The following is an 18,917-nucleotide window of genomic DNA, read 5'->3' as shown; positions in this document are numbered from 1 at the left end:
CTCCGGGGCTCTGCTCCCCGCGGCTCCGGGGCTCTGCGCCCCGCGGCTCCGGGGCTCTGCTCCCCGCGGCTCCGGGGCTCTGCGCCCCGCGGCTCCGGGGCTCTGCTCCCCGCGGCTCCGGGGCTCTGCGCCCCGCGGCTCCGGGGCTCTGCGCCCCGCGGCTCCGGGGCTCTGCGCCCCGCGGCTCCGGGGCTCTGCTCCCCGGGGGGCGGCCGGGACGAGGAGAGGCGGCCGGGTGCTGCCGGCAGCGGCCAGCGGGGGGCGCTGCGGGCGAGGCTGGGCCGGTCCCGCTCCGCCCCCGCCGTTGGTGTGACAACGCCTGAGGGCCCGTGGGACGCGGGGAGAGACCCAGGAGCAACCCCGAGCGACGCCGGGAGCGACACCCGCAGGGCCTGCAAGGTGAGCGGGAGGCGTGGAGTTTTACCGTTAGGAGTCTCCCGGAGCTGCTTTGAAGGCTGGAGCTCCTTTGCTGTAGGACGGGCTGGGAGAGCGGCGGTGTCCAGTCTGCGGAGCAGAAGGCTCCAGGGAGAACTTAGAGCCCCTTGCAGTGCCTACAGGGGCTCCAAAGCGCTGGAGAGGGACTTTGGACAAGGGCCTGGAGTGGCAGGACGAGGGGGAATGGCTTCAAACTGCCAGAGAGCAGGGTTAGATGGGATATTGGGAAGGAATTGTTCCCTGTGTGGGTGCTGAGGCCCTGGCACAGGGTGCTCAGAGCGGCTGTGGCTGCCCTGGATCCCTGGCAGTGTCCAAGGCCAGGCTGGACAGGGCTTGGGGGGGGCAACCTGGGCTAGTGCAAGGTGTCCCTGTCCACGGCAGGAGGTTGGAAGATGATCTAAGATGATCTTTAAGGTCTCTTCCAGCCCAAACCATTCTGTGATTCAAGGAACAAGGAAGGCCCTTTTCCAAGGGAAGTGTTGTATCTCCTCTTGGCTCCCAGCCTGCAGTTGCCAGTTCTTCTGGAAGCAGGCCCGGCCAGTCAGCTGCGATGAGCCACTAGTTCTCGGTAGGACAAGCGTGACATGTTCACAGAGAGGAAGGCTGTAAACAGTCTTCAAGGCCAAGGTAAAAAAAGCAAAGGATTGAGCAAAAGCCAAAGGAATTTGTTGTGTTAGTCAGTTTTCTGGCTGTTGAAATGACCCCAGGTCATTTTCATAGTTTCTGGTTTTGGTTTGTTTTAGTAGAAAATGAATGTGTTATCTCCAGCATATGCTCTCCAATGCATCTACATGTGTTCTCATCTCTTTGTTGTATATCAGGTTATATTAACTGAAGGCAGAATCATAACACAGCAGCAAAACATTTAGAGGCAGAGTTAGCCAGATTCAGGCATTTCTAATCTGCTGTTAACTTTTTTGGTAACTGTAAGCAAGGCAACACCATCTTTTTTTTTTCTCATTTTGAAAATAGCCTTAAATGAAAATGGTTATGTATGTGGCATGTAGGGTTCATTATTTTACCTTCCTCTTCTGCTGCATTTCCCCTACTATTTTTCATTCATTATTTTGTCCCTGTTCTTCATTCAGTAGGTTTGAAGGAATTCTAATTGTTGAGATTATGGTTCTTTGAAGGCTCACTTAGCCCACCTTTTGGATGAAGGAAAGAAGAAGACAAGGTCCTCTAAGAAGAGTAAAAAGCACCCTTTAAATCGGCATTCAGAAATGTTTGCTGATGCCATGCCATTACTGAGTAATCAGCAGAAGTGTGTTGGAAAAACACCCATCAGTGACTTCACAAAAAAGCCACAGTCAGACAGGTAGGGAACAGAAACATAAAACCCCAATTATATGTTTAAAGGAATGAAATTGACAGATTTTCACTGGGAATTAGAAACTCCTGAGTTCTTGATCATAGCACTAACGACTCATAATAGACTGTCTCCTTGCCAAATGTAAATTTAGTATAATGAACTGCTTGCTGCCCGTTGAAGTGCAGGCTACCAGACTAACATTTGCAATGGCAGGCATATTATATGGTTTTTCCTTTTAAAAATAAATTGTCTTTGCTCTTAGCAATCTAGATATACACCCAGTCTAACACGTATTTTTTAGGCTGTATTTCTAAGTAAATGGCTTACATGATGATGCAGTAAGATAATGTAATGAACAAGAATGGAGTTAATGCATCCATCATTTTTTACCCTAAGCCAGCTGCTGAGTAATGATACAGGGATTCTCACTGACCCCAAGGAGAAACACAGTGCCCAAGCTGTTGGAAAAAGCACTGGGTAGATAAAGGCTATTTCCACATTTCTTGATAGTGTCTTCTTAAGAGTTCATAGATTTTTTACCTTTTAGAGCTATTACATGTTCTAAATCTAGCATGTATTGCTTTAATGCCATCCTAATAGATGTGAATTTGGGATCTACCCAGACTTCAATTTGTCTCAGAAGAGGCAACTTTGATTCTTTGAATTATATTCTTTAAAGTTAGAATGATACTTATGTTCACTTTAATGTTACATTTTGCCAATTAAAGTGTATTATACTAATGTGTTAGTCCTTCTTCTGGTGCATTTTTAGTACAAATTGAAGCTTTATTCTCTTTCTGTTTCAGACAATCTACAGCTTTTCCAGAGGCATGGGGAAATGTAGATGCAAGTTCAGCTGAGAAAGTCAGAGGCCTGCCTGATGTAGTTGGTAAAACTAGTTTCCTTTAATGTCATCTATTTTAATTTGCAGTCACAGGAGATGTGGTACATGTAACAAGTTTAGCTGGACAAGGTATAAAGTAAAGGTTTGAAGGTTTGAAAGTAAACCAGCAGGAGAAATTAACCCCACACAAATACCTTGTGAGAGATTTCCAACCGGAGTTACAATTTAATAGAAAGATTACAGCAAATGCAACAATACAGCAAAACTGGTTTAAAACCATAAAGTCAGAGTACCACCTGGCACCCTGTTGGTCAGGGTTGCAGTGGTTGCAGTCCTGTCAGAAGGGGTGGTCTTGTGGAAGTTCAGGTCTTCCTCTGGATATCCAGTGGTGGTGGTGTCCCAAGTCCCCAGACTGCCTAAATGATATACGGTGGGGTTCAGGTGGTACATCCCCCAGTGCTGGGAGCTTCACAATGGAATGGAATGATGTAATCCCACGAGTCCTAGAATATTTATGGAGTCCATGATAGTCATTTCAGCTTCCCATTCTGCTCGTGCATAATCAGTTCATTATGGCCCATTAGCACAGATGACCCTCACTGGATTGGTGGTGCTGCTGCTTCCCCAGCTGAGTCATTTTAAGAATAAAGAAATACCACTTCACCTTGCAGGGCTTGCCTCTCTCATTTTAACACCCACTCATTTTAACACTTGTATCCTGGGGGTCAGGTCTGCTGAAAACCGCCATCATTAACAGGTCATCACAAAATGAGGTAGAGGGGAGTAAAATACACAGTTTGGTTACACCCACATTGGCACTCTTTCTCCTGCAAGGTAACAAAAGTCAAGCTCAGAAATGGCCTGACACATTTTTGATGATTTGTAGGTAATTTTGAAGATGAAGAGTCTTCTAATAAAAAAAAAAAAAAAAAAACCCAAACAGTTGTGAAATTGTTGGTCAATCACAAGTTATGTTTAGATGATACATTCCAGTTCTGATGTAATCAGATCTCATTCCTGAAATGTTGCAATTTTTTTATATCATACATGAGCTTAATTGATAGTTCCATGCTATTATCCTTCTGAAAATCAAAAGTTAATAAAATAAATTTTTAAATATGCCCTAGTATTTTTAACCTGCATTTGCTAAGATTGCACTTCCCATGGAAAGATGTTGCACACTGTGAAAGCTGCACAAACTACAGCAGTCATAGTGTAGATTTAGGGATTTATTGTTCATGCATCCCGTGTTCTGCAGCAACAGTTCCATGCTATAGAATCCTCTTTTCTTCCCCGGCAGTTCCAGAGGAAACAGGCAGCAGTACATGGAAGAACGTAGCAGAACGACGGCAAAAGCGTCACGATGGAGCAGTGATGGAAATGCAGCAGGAGCTGGACTGCATTGGCAGGGTATGGCAGGAGTTTTTAATCCAGTCTGGAGTGCTCTTCTAAGGTCAGGGCCCAAGATTCAAATGATCACACTGACCTACCGTTTTAGGAGATGGAAGCCTCTGTTTTGAATCTTCAAGAATTCCTTCAGCTTGAAGTGATGAAATCAGATGAAAAGAGTAAACTTCTGTTTGAAAAGATTGCGTCTGACATGGCTTTGGAAAGCTTCTCATTTGAAGTAAGACAACTCAGAGCATTGGCTCAGCTGCAGTTGCTTGTATCTGCTCTGCGTAATGCCATCTTAAGGCTCACTGGAGTCCAAAATTATTGGGTTTTTACTTTTTAAATTTTCTTTTATATGTTTTCACTTTTCAAGTGAAATTGAGAGTAGATTTTTATTGCAGGGTTTGGAAGAACTCTGGAATATGATCCACGAGGAGTCCTCAAACAGAAGGAAGTGGATTAGGACAATGGACGAATCCCTGAAGGAGATTGAAAGGAGTCGAGCCATGAAAGTGAGCTGCAGTCTTAATAACTGTTACGTACACATAAGATTGTTATTTGCTGATATAATGCTGGGTGCAGAGCAAAGAGTAGCTTGTTTCCACAGGAGTCAGAGGTCTGCCAGTAGTTCTGTTGTGTGGTGATTGCTTTCTTTTCCCCAATAAACTATTCATTTTACACCCACATAATCAGGAGAAGCTACTTTTTTCCTAGTTTGAAGGTATTTGTTTATTTCACAATTACCTATACTAAAGGTGCAAGGAATATGTGAGCTGCTTTTATTTCCCTAGAGGGTTGTGTAGGTCAAACTTTCATTTGGTCTGTTATTTTTGGGGGGACATACCTATTCTGCAGTTGAGAAGGAGCATAAACATGACCTAGCTTGATTATAGTTTGGGTTGGCTGGATGTCGCTAGCAAACATATTGCAGTTTTGTAGTCTTCAGCCTAATCTGTAAAAGTCATTGGACATCATAGGAAATGTTTGGATTTAAAAAATAGACTGTGGAAGAGCTTGCTGCACTGTCCTTGTAGGCAAAGAAAAGCTGTTTGTTCTACCAGTGCCAGTTTCTTCTCTTTTTGTAATTCAGGTATGATGAATAGGTCCAAGAGCATCACCAGTAACCCTTCTGTTGGATTAGTTACAATAAATGTCAGAGATGAACACATTTGCTTTAATTTTGTGTTAACTTAAAACAGGCACTGGTGGATTCCCTTCAGATATTTGAAAGGTATTTGGTTTGATTTTTAAATTCATGTTACAGCCTGTCTGCAGAGCACTCAATTATCACAGATATTAAAGAGCAATCATCTGAGTAGTAGCAAAGTGGAATGTTTTAGTTGGTGTTTTTATGAATTACTGAAAAAGTCAGTCTTTAAGGTAACTAAGATTCATATTTTAAAATTTACTTCTCAATCTGTGTGTCATCCAATTAATTTTAATTCACCTTAACAGATTTAATTAATGAATAATTAATGAATCTAATGGAATTAATTTTAATGGAAAAAATTCTCTTGTTCATGTAGTTTTTTTAATTTGGAAAAGTGATATTTGAGTTAACTTTTTGTTGTTGCTTTTCTTTATTCTTTTATTGCACAGATAACAGATGTACTCACCAAGTATACCATGAAACTGGAGGAAATTTCGTTCTTCTTGGCAGCTGATGTTCACAAGCTCATTAACGATAAGGCCATGGTAAATGTTTTACCTGGGGCAGGATAGCAGTCTGAATATTCCTAGAATGTCTTTTTTTTCCAGCTGAAATTAATTTTTTCTGCATATCAGTCACTGAAATATAGAGAGATTTCTACTTTGCAGGGTATTTCTTATCATTTATATTCTTTTTTCCCCCTCATTTTCTGTAGAAGACACTTTTTTTTGTTTGTTTTTGCATGTTGTATGCTGCTCCTACTCCTAGTTGGTTTTTTTTTTAATACACAGAATATAAACAGAGCACTGCTGGGTAATGAGAGGGCAACTGCCAAGCTGCTCTTTAATCTAATGAAATCAGAGCTAGAGAAAGAAAAATTGCATCAACTGAAATGGCAAGAGAGAGTCAAGGACTGGAAGCTCATCCAAAAGAATTGCGTAGCTCAGAGCTTCAGGTCAGAAGTTTTGCTGTCTTATTTTGGACAATGAATAACACAACGTGACTAGTGTTCACTTGTGGTTTCTATAAAACCACAAGTTAAAAAAGTTATTTTTTCTTTATACATATCATGTATGATACAATGTATGATATCATGTTTCCATTATACATATCTTTTTTCCATCCTGCAGAGAATTTATGGCAAGTGAAGAAATACATAATCCCCCAGCTGTGAAAATGGAAATGGAAAATATGATAAAGGAGCAAATTGTCCTTAGTGAACAGAGACTGAGGATTTTGCAGCACATTGGGTATGGCAAAAGAGGATATAGCATAAAGGAAAACAGTTCTTGCTGGAGTTAATGAGGGCTTGGCTACAAAATGCACTTTGCTTTCTGTCAGTGTGTGATTGTTAAATTCAGCAGTAAGACAGGGTCTAAACCTATTTTTCTACAGCTCTTTTTAATGGAAAAAAATGCATTCTTGATTTTCACTGCACCAGCTACACTAAAGAGGTGGTGATCAAAGACTAAAAATGCAGGAATGCAAAAGTAAATCTTACTGACATTTGAAAAATAGTAGAAATGGGCAGACAAAGATGGGTGGAGAACTAGAAGTTGGTGGTTTTTTTTCTCCATGGGATTTAATTTCTGTAATAAATTAAGAGAGGAGTATGGATAGAAATCTGACATTGCTATGTTTGAATATCCATCCTGAACACAAGAAGCATTTCTGGGTGCAATGCATTACAGTATTTACAGGGAGTTTTTTTACAGTGGATGTAGGAACAAGGTAGATTATAGTTCCTTGTTGGGTAGTAAACAGTTGGCCTCGAACAACAACAGTCTCTTTGGTTGATTTTCATTGCAAGACGGCTGTAAATAAAATAAAGCACAGTAGTATGGACGCTCTGATTCATAATTCTGTATTTTATAATAGTTTTATATACAGCTGACTGGTTTATATTTTAAAATACCTGACTCTTGTTTCCTACTTTGATAGCGCCTTGTTGCCTCCAACATATACAAAATCTGACATAAATGAATGGTACAGAACTCTGGAGAATTTAAACAAAAGTATAGGTGAGTTGGGAGATCATAAACACAGTCCAGAATTCAAGCAATACTTTCTTTTTTCCTGGGCAATGATGAGGCAGACAGTTGCTTTGAAAGTGCATGTTTGCTCTATTCTTTGTTCCATCATACCTTCTCAGTTGCTTTGAGCTGGCAGTAAGACCCAGAGAAGCTGCCTGTGACATCACTTTCCTTTGGCTGGTACAAACACTTGTATATGGTGACATCTAGCAGGAACTGGCTTGGTTAGAATTAATCTGGGGAAGTAAAAGTTTAATTTTGACATGGATCAGTTCTCAATCATACAAAAATACTCCTTTTTAACTCTTGGAGAAGAAGAGGGGAAGAAATACTGGAGGTACTTCCTTTCTCTGTGTCCTGCCTTCCCTCTGTGTGCCTGCCTTCTCTTGCTCCAGAGCATGTCCTGTTGTGATGTTTGTAGCCTGTATGGTAGCAAAGAAGTTGGTAGCAATTGTAAATAAGTTGCTACTTTTAGGCATAATTATGAACAGCTGTGTATTAAAACATCTTATTTGATTGGTTGTATCTGTGTGACACCGCTGGGATCTGTTCCCTCTGATGAGATTCAGCACAGGGCCTCTGTCATGTTTCCTTTTCACACTGCACTGTGAAATACAGAATTTTGACTGTGGTCTGTTCCATATCATTCAGACACCCATAATGCAGAGTGCCTGGAGAAAATGCGTGTCCAGTACGAGCTGGTCCAGGGCAAATGTCAGGAAAAAGTACAGTCCTGCAAGGTGAGTGTCCCAGCTTTGGGTGTGGTAGCCATGGTACAGTGTGCCATTACAGTAAAATGTGTTTGAGGATCCACCAAACACTGAGATAACAAGTGAAATTAGTTTTTAACCTCTGTCTTACTCATTGCAAAAAGTAACCATCCATTTGGTTTCACAGTAGTATTTGGTATTTGTACTTGGAATGTGTAAAAGCTGTAACAAATGCCAGTAATGAAGGGGGTGCTGTCCTGTGTTTATGTGGAGGATGTAAGGACCCTCAGCCTTTGTGCTAAATCTATCTTGGCAAATCTGTCTTACTCTCTATCTCAATTTCTCCTTCTGTATCCAGCTGAATTGTATTGTTTACTAACAGAATGTGGGATCTAGGAGGCTGAGCCTTTCTCTGTCCATTACAAGAGAAGAAACACTAAGTTTAGTCATGCTCTCTGAAAGTCATTGCTATTCTTTTCATTTAGATGACCCTGTTGGATAAGAACATTTGCCCAGTAGAAGGTGTTGAAGTTGTACATTCCAACATGCTTCAGATGACTGAGAAACTAAAACACAGGTTTGAAGAAGAACTGGAGCACATGGATGTATGTTGATTACATTTGTTTTTATCACTTCTTGGAATTAGTCTCTTCTTCCTGTGCTCCCACCTGCAATGCCTTCTGCATTGTAGGCTATTGATGTCACATTAGAAAGAGCTCCATAGTGTGATGAAACACTGTGGAGAAACAAAGTTTGGTGTGAAGGAGTTTCACGTGGAAGAGTTCATAATTACGTTTATTATTATTAATAAACACAAATAATGTGTTTATTATTTGTAATATATTGTATTTTTATTATCATTTATATGTGAAATACATATGATAGAGATGAATGACGTATGGCCCAGTCTGCCTAAAGGCAGAGGAATAGATTTAAATGATCTCCCAAATGTCTTCCAATCTCATACGTTGTGATTCTATACATAAAAATGACCAGGCAGTTGTTCCTAAAGAGATAAATTGTAGAATGTGATTCAATGCTTTACAATGTCAGAATAAAGAGAAGTTTTGATACTCTCAGCTTGTAGAATAAAAATCCACATTCTTACCCAGTTTACTTGGATTTTTTTATTTTACTCTCCACATGGAAGACACAATGTTGAACACCAGTTGTGTAATTCCAGGCAGCCTTTTATCATGTAACATATCCTCTTACTCATTCATTTCACCTTCCAGCAGTTTAAAAATAACTTGTTCACTTGAATGTTTTTCTTTAGAGTGATTTTAAGGAGATGGCTAAATGGCATGAGCAGCATTGTCAAGGCTTGTACGGCTGTGTTCAGGAGGCCATGGATCTCTGGGATGTCCATCTACTGAAACTGTCCCAGAAGGAAGATGTACTTCAGGAAAAAGTAGATAAATACAGATTTGAACAGGATAGCATAATACAGGTATAAACATAAAAACAAGGATGTGGCATAATGTAAAGAAAGGACTTCTTAATACAAAGAACCCTTTGGAATTCAAAACAGCTGCTATAAAATTAAAAACATAATATTTGACTTTTATATTGGAATTTCTACTTTTCAGTTTCATTCTGTCAAGTGCATTTTTGCTAACTGCTTGATTCACACTGAATGGACAGTCCTGTCTTATTCTTGATATGGCAAAAGTGATAAAGATCACTGCTGCTTTCTGTCTAAAGTGGCTGCAAGTTGCTATTATGAGATCTTGTGCAGGTATGGAGTCTGGTTGGATGCCAAGTTCTCATAGCTACAACAGCCAGCTTGGGGTGGCTGTGTCAGAGCTGTTCATTATCTAGGAAGGTCTTCATAGGTGATGAGTTTTGCTAAGGTCTTGGTGTAGAATATATGTTCATAATCAAATTACTTGAATCCTAAATAGTTATGGAGATATTAGTATCTACTAAACCCTTTTTACTAGCTTTTTAATGTGGCCTTAGGTGATGAAAGATGATCTGGGTACAATTTTGGAAAAAATGAAAATGGCGAGCTGTGAAGAAGAGCTGAAGGAATATTTGGAGAACGCCCTTTCTTCTTTAGATCAAATTAGAGCTAGGTATGAATTTTGTATAAAAGTAAATAATATTTTAACATTGGTTGTACTACTTAGGCCTTGTTTATGCTATTGTGTGAAGGTATGGAAAAAGAGTGTTTTACTTCATGTAAGAATATAAAATAATGTACATATTCAACAAGGTTAAGGCAAATAATACCCACAGGGACAAAGAAAGACTGCTATCATTCAAAAACCATCAGTATTCTTGTGCATACCATCACATCCATGCCTTATTCAGAAGGTAAAAGTATTACTTCAGATTCTTGACTCACAGGAATCAGAAGTTGGTCTGCATCATCACATCTGCACTCACAGACTTGCTCTCATTCAAAGTTGCAGGGACTAAGATATTTAAGTAGCCAAAGTATTTACTTTGCTAAGCTCTCTGTTATCCTTCCCGTGATTAGGCATTTGCAACCTTAAAAACCATATAAAAATTGGTGCAATACTGCTCTCCTTGCTAAACATCTTAGCAGCAGGTGTGAAACCTGAGAGGAAGCAGCTCTGTTCTCACACCCAGGAGGTCTTTTCTGCCTCTTGGATCAGAGGCACATTAGAAGAGCAATATGGACATGAGGGGCAGATTCACACACCTTCACACACCTCACAGTGGGATTGTGGATATAGCTGGGGTTCGATACTCTTAATAATCATTCAAACAATTTTTAAAAAGCCAGAGTTAACAGACCAAGTGAAAATACAATGTAACCCATCTGAACACATACATAAATTCCTCATAATTATCTTTGTTTAGGAGACAAAGCAAAAGTAAAACAAGTGTGAACACTGATTTTTCTTGAATCAAGACTCAGCTTGAACCGTTAGTTTTTATTTTCAAGTAAAATGAAACCAGAAAGGCTCAGTCACAGCTGAGCACAGTGCAGAACTAACAAGGAAGACAGTAATTTGACCTCTCTTATGTAAGCAGTGTTTGAATGGCTCCCAATCCAAAAGGAAGGATGTAAAAGGCTTTATTGTAAATATTTCTTAACTTTTGTGCATTTATATATTTGTAATGAGCTAATCTCTGACAAGCCAGAATGTGATTGTATTCAGTATAAACAGATCAATGACAATATTTAGCCTAAAGGTTTTATGAGATTGATCAAAAAAGTTAGATTTAGATTTAAAGGCACTGTAGTCACACTTAATTTTATTTCTATACATATTTGAGTCTCTTAAACAGTGACCTTAATTTTGACAGGAATGAGGCATTCAAGCAGATTGTCATGAATGAAGTAATGGCTTATCCAAAAGCTATTTTGTGGGAGTTGATTTCTTACAGTATATCCATCAGCCAGCATTTTAGTGTGAAGGAAATCTTCAAACAGGTAAAAAGAAAATTTCTTCTGGTTTAAAACCTTACTGGTGTATTACTTTTACACTTTAGAGAAAATTTACATTACCTTTAAAATTCAGATTATATAAAGTACTGTTTCAGCCATTGAATAAAGTGCTTTTGGTAGAGATAGCAGATGGAAACCAAAACATTTCTCAGTCCCATAATTCTAACTCTGTCCTTGTTACAAACAGCATTCTGGCAAATTCACTTGGCTTTTGAACAGAAAACTACTAGAGTAATTGATTTGAGTGCTACAGGTTCTTTAGATAGTGAGTGATCTATTCAAGACTATCATATCTTCCTGAAATAGACACATTTTGAGAAGGGATATGGATTTCTTAGAAGAAAGCAAATCCATATTTTAAAATGCTGTGGTGGATGTTTTTTGTTGTTGTTTTGCTTTTAGAACTTGCAAGGCACAACAGACTCCACAGGTCAAGATCAAAATAATATCCCAACAGTCCAAACAGGTATTTCTGCTTGGTTGTTTTTCAATCTGTATGTCTTTGGATTGTAACCAGAAGAATTCTGCTTTAACAGTAAATAAGTAGTTGAGGCTTCAGAATGTGAACATATGGTGGAGCAGCAAGCTGAGAACATCATGCAAAGAGAGGAAAATCACAGAGTATCCTGAGTTGGAAGGGACCCATAGGGATTGTGAAAGTCCAACTCTTGGCCCTGCCCAGACACCCCAACAATCCCACCCTGTGCATCCCTGAGAGCGTTGTCCAAACTCTCCTGGAGCTCTGGCATCTTTGGGGTTGTGCCCATTCCCTGGGGAGTCTGGGCAGTGCCTGACCATCCTCTGAGGGAAGAACCTTTTCCTCATATCCAGTCTAATCCTCCCCTAGCACAGTTCCAGCCATTCCCTGAGTCCTGTCCCTGGTCACAGAGATCAGAGATCAAAGCTGCCCCTTCACTGCCCTTGAGAGGAGCTGCAGCCACCAGTGAGGCGTGACCTCAGTCTCTTCCAGCTGAACCAAATGCCCTCAGCCACTCCTTGTATGGTTTCCCCTCCAGACCCTTCACTATCTCTCTGTCCCTCCTTTGGACATTTCTCTAATAGCTTTAGGTCTTTCTGACATTGTGGCATCCAAAATTACCCACAGGGCTTGAGGCAAGGACATCCCAGCCCAGAGCAGAGCAGGACGATCACCTCTCTCAACTGGTGCCAGAAGATAGGGACAGTTGTCAAAAATCAGCTGGAGAAACAAAGCTAACAGAGAAACAGGTGATCTTGGCACAGGAAATTGAAGGAACAGAGGAAGAAGAAGATGAGGAGAGTATTCCTCATAAAAGTGAAGAAAATGAGCATGCAGAACAGGGACTAAGCATTACACAGGTAAGTGAGCAAGAGAATAAGTTTGAAGGTGAAGGCAGTCTTGTCCAAAATAAGGAGGAGTAGGAAGTCTTTTTGTTGAGAATGAGTAGAAAGTCATTTTTTGCTTAGTTTGCTTACAAAGCACACAGGGTTCTAGATCCTTTTATGGGAAAATGGAGTGTATAAAACAGTTCACAACCATTCTTGTGGATCTTTTACCCTTGTAGAAACCCTTTGCATAATATTTTTTTTAATCTGTCTTTCATCACAGTGTTCTTGGCCTGTGGTGAATGTTTTAAGCTAAGTATTTGTACCAAAGTATTAATTTTTCACTTTCCATGAATTTATTGCCATAACAAAAACCTTTTAAAATGTTGTCAACTCTGCCTATGTCTTGCTGGCATATAAATATATAAACATATCAATATATAAAAATATATATTATATAAATATATAACAATATAAATATCGCCATCACTGTGTAAATGTCCAAATTGACAATGAGAACATTATTCTAAATATCCTCAGGATTCTTACACTAGCTGGTGCACTGCTGATTCTATGGTGATACCTTTAAAAATAATGTGACAATTTCCAACAATTTCCCAGTCAGTGTCCAAGAGCAGCGAGGCAGAAAGTGCTGAAATTGCCACAGAGGTTTTTTCCACTGCTAGTGGAAACATTTACACTGTTGAAGAGGCAGGAAAGACTGACATCACAGAGAGTTATTTTACAAAATATGAAAAAGAAGAATCACTTCCTATGCACCTGAAATATGTACTTCTCACAGAAGCCGTATTTGTTGAACTGAAAAAAAGGTGAGCTGAGAACAATTTCCATTCTTTCTTTCTCTTTATGTGATAGACAAATTTCAGCTATTTAGAAGAAACATTAGACTAGAGAAGCAAAAGTTATCTAATTACTATTATATAATTAGATATTTATATAGTTAGATTTTCAAATATAAAATTATGAATGTACAATTATTATGTACAATTTTTAAATTGATACAAATATGAGTAAATGTTTATATCACTTTGTATCAATGGCTGTCAAAGTACCACAAAAACATTTACCTTTACAGAACATTCATATTTTATGGAAAATTATTTAGTCAGAAAACATATTACAGAAAGACAAGTAATTTGCCCAGATTCCCTGCCATGAAGGTAAAATGCCTGGTACTCAGTACTAAGCAGTTAGCTCAAAAACTCTACCAGTATTGTGCAAATGGTACTGAAACCGTACCTTCCTATAGCCAGAAGTCGAATTCTTAGAAATAATATATTCAATACATTCTTATTTATTATTTACTATCCCTCACGCTGATATTTCTTTTTCAACCATAGGATTCGCCTCTGCTTTTTTGAACACTTGGAGGACTGGTTTGCAGAATCCTTGTCCAACTCCTATGTCTTTGTAGCTGCCAAGAAAGAAGAGCTGAATTCAATACTTATGCTGCATCTTAAGTTGCATCAACAAAAGCAGGAGGAAATACAGACAAATATCTACAATGTTCGAGCTGGTATTGACATTTATTTTGTATTCTGAGCATCACATATCTTCATTTAGAGATGGTCCTAAGTGGGCCAAAATCTCTTCCAGCAGTAGTTGACTCTGTAATAGAGGACAACAGAAAGCAGTTGACTGTCTATGAATTCCCAGTATATTATGTTACATATTTTTAAAATTATATTTCTTTTCTATAGCTTTTCCTGGTTTGTGCTGTGTTATGTTTGAAAAAATAGACAGCAGTGCCTTGATTAACGACTGGGAAGACGTTAAAATTCTATTGTAGAAGATGTTAAAATTCTATTGTAAATGTTTGTGACTTCTCATCCACTTTGAAATTACTTAACAAGAGTTTGTGGTGTACAAAAAATATTTTAAAAATGTTGCAGAAAAATGAATTAGCAAGTTGAGAGAGCCAAAATATCAGGGCCAAACTTCTGAAAACATGAGAGGGAGGATTTAACTCTGTGAAATATCACTGAGCAGCTACAGAGCCTCCTCTAATGAAAACTCTTTTTGCATGGGAAGTGTCAGGTTTTTATGGTGAGAAAAAAAAATTTTAGACAGGTTTGTTGGTTTTTAACACATAAACTAAAAAATTCTTCTTTTGGAGAACAGGCAAATGATTTTTCAGTTTCCCTTTTTCTGCACAGAGGACAGGTGCTTCTTATGGTAGCTTTCTTGAGGTGATTGGCTGGCTCTTGATTTATACAGCTATCATTCCAGAAGAGACACCAAAACTGATTTTTTTCTTTCCCTCACAAAACCAGGAAAAACGGTTCCATTATAAAATATAGCCTTTAGTTTTGTTGCAAAACTGAGAACAGAGGGATAATGGAGATGTCATCAGTGATTGAAAATACAGGAAAAAGAATGCTTGGAGCAAACAAGAGACATTTGTGGTTTGAATGGATTAGGAGCTGTTAAGGATATATGTCTTTCACAGGAGAAAAGTCAAAGAAACCAAATGGAGTGTATTTAATCTATGTTTTAGCTACTATGAGGTCTGGCTTTGTTTATTTTTTTGCTGCTGCTGATCACAGGTTAACTGGGCATTGTGATAGTTCACAGTAAACAGGAAGTAATGTCCCTGTTGTAAACTTCCTTTCTTCTCAGCGGAGCTATCACTTCACAAAGAGCACCTTGAGTGCCACTGTGCAGTGCTGGCAGAAGGCCTGGAAAAGGAGAAAGCTGAATTCCTCCGCTTCTCGGACCAGCTAAATAACCTCAACACAAACTTTCATTCCCGAGTCCGTGACTTGGAGTATGACTTGCTCCACGCTCCTGTGACTGAGCAGTAAGTGTGCCACTGCTGTAGCTGTGAGTCTCCCTAGTTAAATACTCCTGATTGCTGTCTGAGATGTTTATGTTTTGCGTTCTGAACCTGTTTTATATGTCATTGCTCTTCAATGAAGACTACTTCATAAAAGTTGAAAACATGTAAAGAATTTCATTCTCTTTCCCTGATGAAATTAAAATCGGGACTGAACACATGGAAATTCTCATCTCCTGTCAAAGTGCTGGCAGTCTTTAAGTAGAAACCATGTTTCATCTGTTTAGATTTTGTCCAGTTTACTGAACATACACAGTAATATCAGTTGACTAATTGTTTTTAAAGAAAAGTGCTCAATAGTATCAGCTTTGCTATGGGTTCATGCAAACCATCCTAGATCGGGGAGTTGCTTAGAGAGTCATAAATCACTTTGGAGTCCTCAATGTTTTTCATGTCTTTACAGCCGGCAGTTGCTGAATCATCATGTGTGTTCCTCTTCAGACATGTTTTCCCTGTCTTTTATTATTTGCTGTTAGGTCAGCTTCTTCCAGCAGTAATCTGGAATCAGAGCTCCGCAACCATCTGGAATCGATCAGTGTTACTGTGAGAAGTTACCAGCAGCACTTGGAGGAAGCTTTAGGAAAATTAAGGGATTCAAATGTGGGTTTTCTCAAAAGTTGCAGGTATATAGATTTCCTGGAGGTGTTGTTTATAAATGGTGACCTAGTTCTGGGAATCAGTGTTTGTTGCATAGGCAGAACAGTAAAAGTAAAGTTTATTTTGTTATTAATGTAGTTTCCTATTTAAAAAAAGAAATATATCTTGTTAAACCACAATTACTATGCTGTTTTCATCATATTTGTGTTGTTTCAGGGCCATTTAGCTAAAATGGTCTTGGAGTAAAATGACTCACAGCCAATTGTTTATATGTTTCAGATTATTTTCAGAGAGTGGTGACTTTGCATCTGAGGAGGTAAAGTTTTTTAACGAGTGTCTTCAGAAAGAAACTAAGCAAATTGACTCCTTTGAAAGAGCAATCAAGATAGATGTGGAGAAAATAAAATTAAGCTGCTTGCAGCAGGTATGCGGAATTACATTATTTAAAATTATGTTTACTATTGACGTATTTGATGTGATTTGCAGTCAGCCTGCTTTCAGATTAGAAGTGTAAGTCTGTCCTGTTTGGCAATTACATGATGGGAAAAACTTGTAGAATGGCAAGTTCTATCATTTAAGTTTTAAAAAGTGAAAAATTGTCTTGTCCTGTCTTTTGTTTCTAACATTCTTAAAGGCTACTGAACTTTTCAAGCAGTCTGGAAAAAAGTTTGATTCCCTGTCTCGGAGTCGAGCCTTTATGGAGAAGGTCCATCAATATTTGAGAAAGCTACGACAGCAAATCAAATCAGAGGTACAAACAGAAACATCAGAATTTTGCTTAAATTCAATATAATAATTTTCTTTTATACCTTTGAGGAGATTTTGGCTGAATTCATAGTGGACAAATATTACATAATTTTCTTATGTTAATTTAAAACCTGTTTTCTGTCACTATCCACTGAAAAGTTTCTTTTTAATACTGCTGCAGCTGTACTGGAACACTATGGCCTTGCAGCACATTGAATATGTACATCTGAATTCACCAATATTTTTGTGTGGTGCAGCAAACATTGAAGTGCTGCTTTTGTGAATTACTGTTTTCATCTTCTCCTTTGAGTACTGGGGATTTTTAACCAGTTTTTATCAGTAGTTCTAATGGTTTGAAAGTGGAGCCTCTGAAATTCCTGTGAATGGGGACTTTACTTCTCCTGTTTCTTAAAGTTTGCTTCTGCTTTAGGTAGCGAATTCTAATTTGCAGTCAGTCACATTAAAGTCTTACCTGGAAAAGCTCCAGCAGAAGAGAGATGCTTATGTTCATTCTACTGCAGATAAAGAAGTAACTTCTAATCAGCATGACATGGTATTTAATTTGACTTGTTATTAATTGTTATTACTTTGGTATAAACTAATATTTTTGAGGAAGATTTCTGTTTCCTCATAGTTGGGGCTGGGTAGAAACACAGAATTTTTGCTCAGAAAGGTCTTTGCCTGGATTCAGCTGGGTTAGAGTTCATTTCTACTCAGTAGCTGTTACAGTGCTGTGTGTTGGATTCAGAATGAGAATGGTATTGATAACTCAGTTTTTGCTAAGTCCTGTTTATCCTAAGTCAAGGACCGTTTTTTTCCTTGTCTCCTGCTCTGTCACTGAGGAGGTTCACAGAGGAAACTGGGAGGGGGCATAGCTGAGACACGTGACCCAAATTGGCCAAAAAAGGGATATTCCCACCCATGGAATGTCATGTCCAGTCTATAAACTGGGAGAGTTATCTGGAAGGGCCAGTCTGAGTTCAGGAAGGGGGGTCTGGCATTGGTCAGCAGGTGGTATTGTGCATCCCTTGTTTTTCACTTTTTATTATCATCATTATTATTATTTACCATTATCTTTGTATTTCACTTTACTTTCAATTATTGAACTGTTTTTACCTCAACATAAAAGCTTTCCTTTGATTCTCCTCCCCATTCCACCAGGGCACGGAGGGAGAGAAGGAGGGTTGAGCTGTGTGATGCTTCATTTCCAGCTGGGTTTAAAACCACAACAGTCCTTTTTGTACAGTCAGAACCTGTTTTCCTGTTTGCCAAACCAAAACCTCAGCCTCTTACACAATCTCATTGCTTCCATGTATGTGTACATAAACTGGTGACAGAACAAAGGCAAATAATATTGTTTGCAAGAGTCAGCATGTTTGAAAAGGTTAGAACAGTCAGTTTAGTAAATACCATCTGTATCATCATATCTTTCAGGCTTTAACTTCTGAAGAGTTGTATGCTTTTGCCAGAGAGGTGTTGGAAGAGCTGAAAAAGAGGAGCAAGTATCTTGACTGCTTTGTAGTAAAATCAAAGATCCCACGTGCCACCGTAAGATAACGCATTTTCTGTATTTTATTTAATGTTGAGAGAATTTTCATATGTACATGCTTTAATGGTTTTTCGGAATTTGTGCTTTGAATTCTCAAATGAAAAAAGAATCTGCGTTATGCTGAAATGTCAAAGACACTGTAACATTAGGACTGCCTTTTTAAGAGGCTAAGTAAATTACCAAGTTTACAAAATGCTGAAGAGATACATGGCATTGCAATGAGTTGCTCAGTTCTTCACAAGGGTTTGGTTTCAAGGTGTAGCACTATTCAGAGGTACACATTTCACAGGTTTCTTTAAATTACTTTTTTTAAAAATCCCAAATGTGTCCTGAAGGGATTTTGTTTTTATCAAATGGGTTGTGTTTTCTTTCCTCCCTTTTCTGGAAAGTCTGTCTTTATTTTGTAATCTCAGTGGATCATTGTTTAAAGAGTATATCCTTAAATACTGTTTATGATGATTATGAGAACCTACTCTTAACTGCTTTGAAGTGTTTTAGAGCTGAATAGCTGTAATAACATTGCTGTTAGAATGAGAAAAAATTTATTTCAGCCTGTGAAGCA

General features: G+C 38.8%; 1 protein-coding gene across 7 annotated transcripts in view; it reads left to right on the top strand.

Annotated features, from left to right (window-relative positions):
• The first annotated feature begins 311 nt into the window (after positions 1-311).
• The window catches only part of CCDC180 (coiled-coil domain containing 180), a 30,185-nt gene continuing 11,579 nt past the window's right edge, over positions 312-18,917 (top strand). For 3 of the 7 annotated variants that reach the window (XM_053985334.1, XM_053985328.1, XM_053985335.1), the window contains exons 1-25: positions 312-399; positions 1,524-1,753; positions 2,554-2,645; positions 3,898-4,001; positions 4,090-4,218; positions 4,385-4,495; positions 5,583-5,678; positions 5,925-6,088; positions 6,264-6,383; positions 7,075-7,154; positions 7,818-7,906; positions 8,362-8,481; positions 9,153-9,326; positions 9,839-9,954; positions 11,159-11,285; positions 11,703-11,766; positions 12,406-12,638; positions 13,227-13,435; positions 13,967-14,142; positions 15,246-15,426; positions 15,939-16,085; positions 16,339-16,483; positions 16,694-16,810; positions 17,237-17,359; positions 18,241-18,354. In XM_053985334.1, coding sequence (XP_053841309.1) covers positions 1,659-1,753; positions 2,554-2,645; positions 3,898-4,001; positions 4,090-4,218; positions 4,385-4,495; positions 5,583-5,678; positions 5,925-6,088; positions 6,264-6,383; positions 7,075-7,154; positions 7,818-7,906; positions 8,362-8,481; positions 9,153-9,326; positions 9,839-9,954; positions 11,159-11,285; positions 11,703-11,766; positions 12,406-12,638; positions 13,227-13,435; positions 13,967-14,142; positions 15,246-15,426; positions 15,939-16,085; positions 16,339-16,483; positions 16,694-16,810; positions 17,237-17,359; positions 18,241-18,354 — 3,126 coding nt within the window. In that variant the 5' untranslated portion in view covers positions 312-399; positions 1,524-1,658. Of the gene's footprint in view, positions 400-905; positions 1,063-1,523; positions 1,754-2,553; positions 2,646-3,891; positions 4,002-4,089; positions 4,219-4,384; positions 4,496-5,582; positions 5,679-5,924; positions 6,089-6,263; positions 6,384-7,074; positions 7,155-7,817; positions 7,907-8,361; positions 8,482-9,152; positions 9,327-9,838; positions 9,955-11,158; positions 11,286-11,702; positions 11,767-12,405; positions 12,639-13,226; positions 13,436-13,966; positions 14,143-15,245; positions 15,427-15,938; positions 16,086-16,338; positions 16,484-16,693; positions 16,811-17,236; positions 17,360-18,240; positions 18,355-18,917 lie in introns of those variants that run through there. The other 4 variants (XM_053985333.1, XM_053985329.1, XM_053985332.1 and 1 more) reach the window with 4 other exon arrangements.

The sequence above is a fragment of the Vidua macroura genome, chromosome 9 (assembly GCF_024509145.1).
Source record: "Vidua macroura isolate BioBank_ID:100142 chromosome 9, ASM2450914v1, whole genome shotgun sequence".
NCBI classification, from domain to species: Eukaryota; Metazoa; Chordata; class Aves; order Passeriformes; family Viduidae; genus Vidua; species Vidua macroura.
The sequence above is the reverse complement of the archived record's forward strand: the minus strand, read 5'-3'. Positions and strand labels throughout refer to the sequence as shown.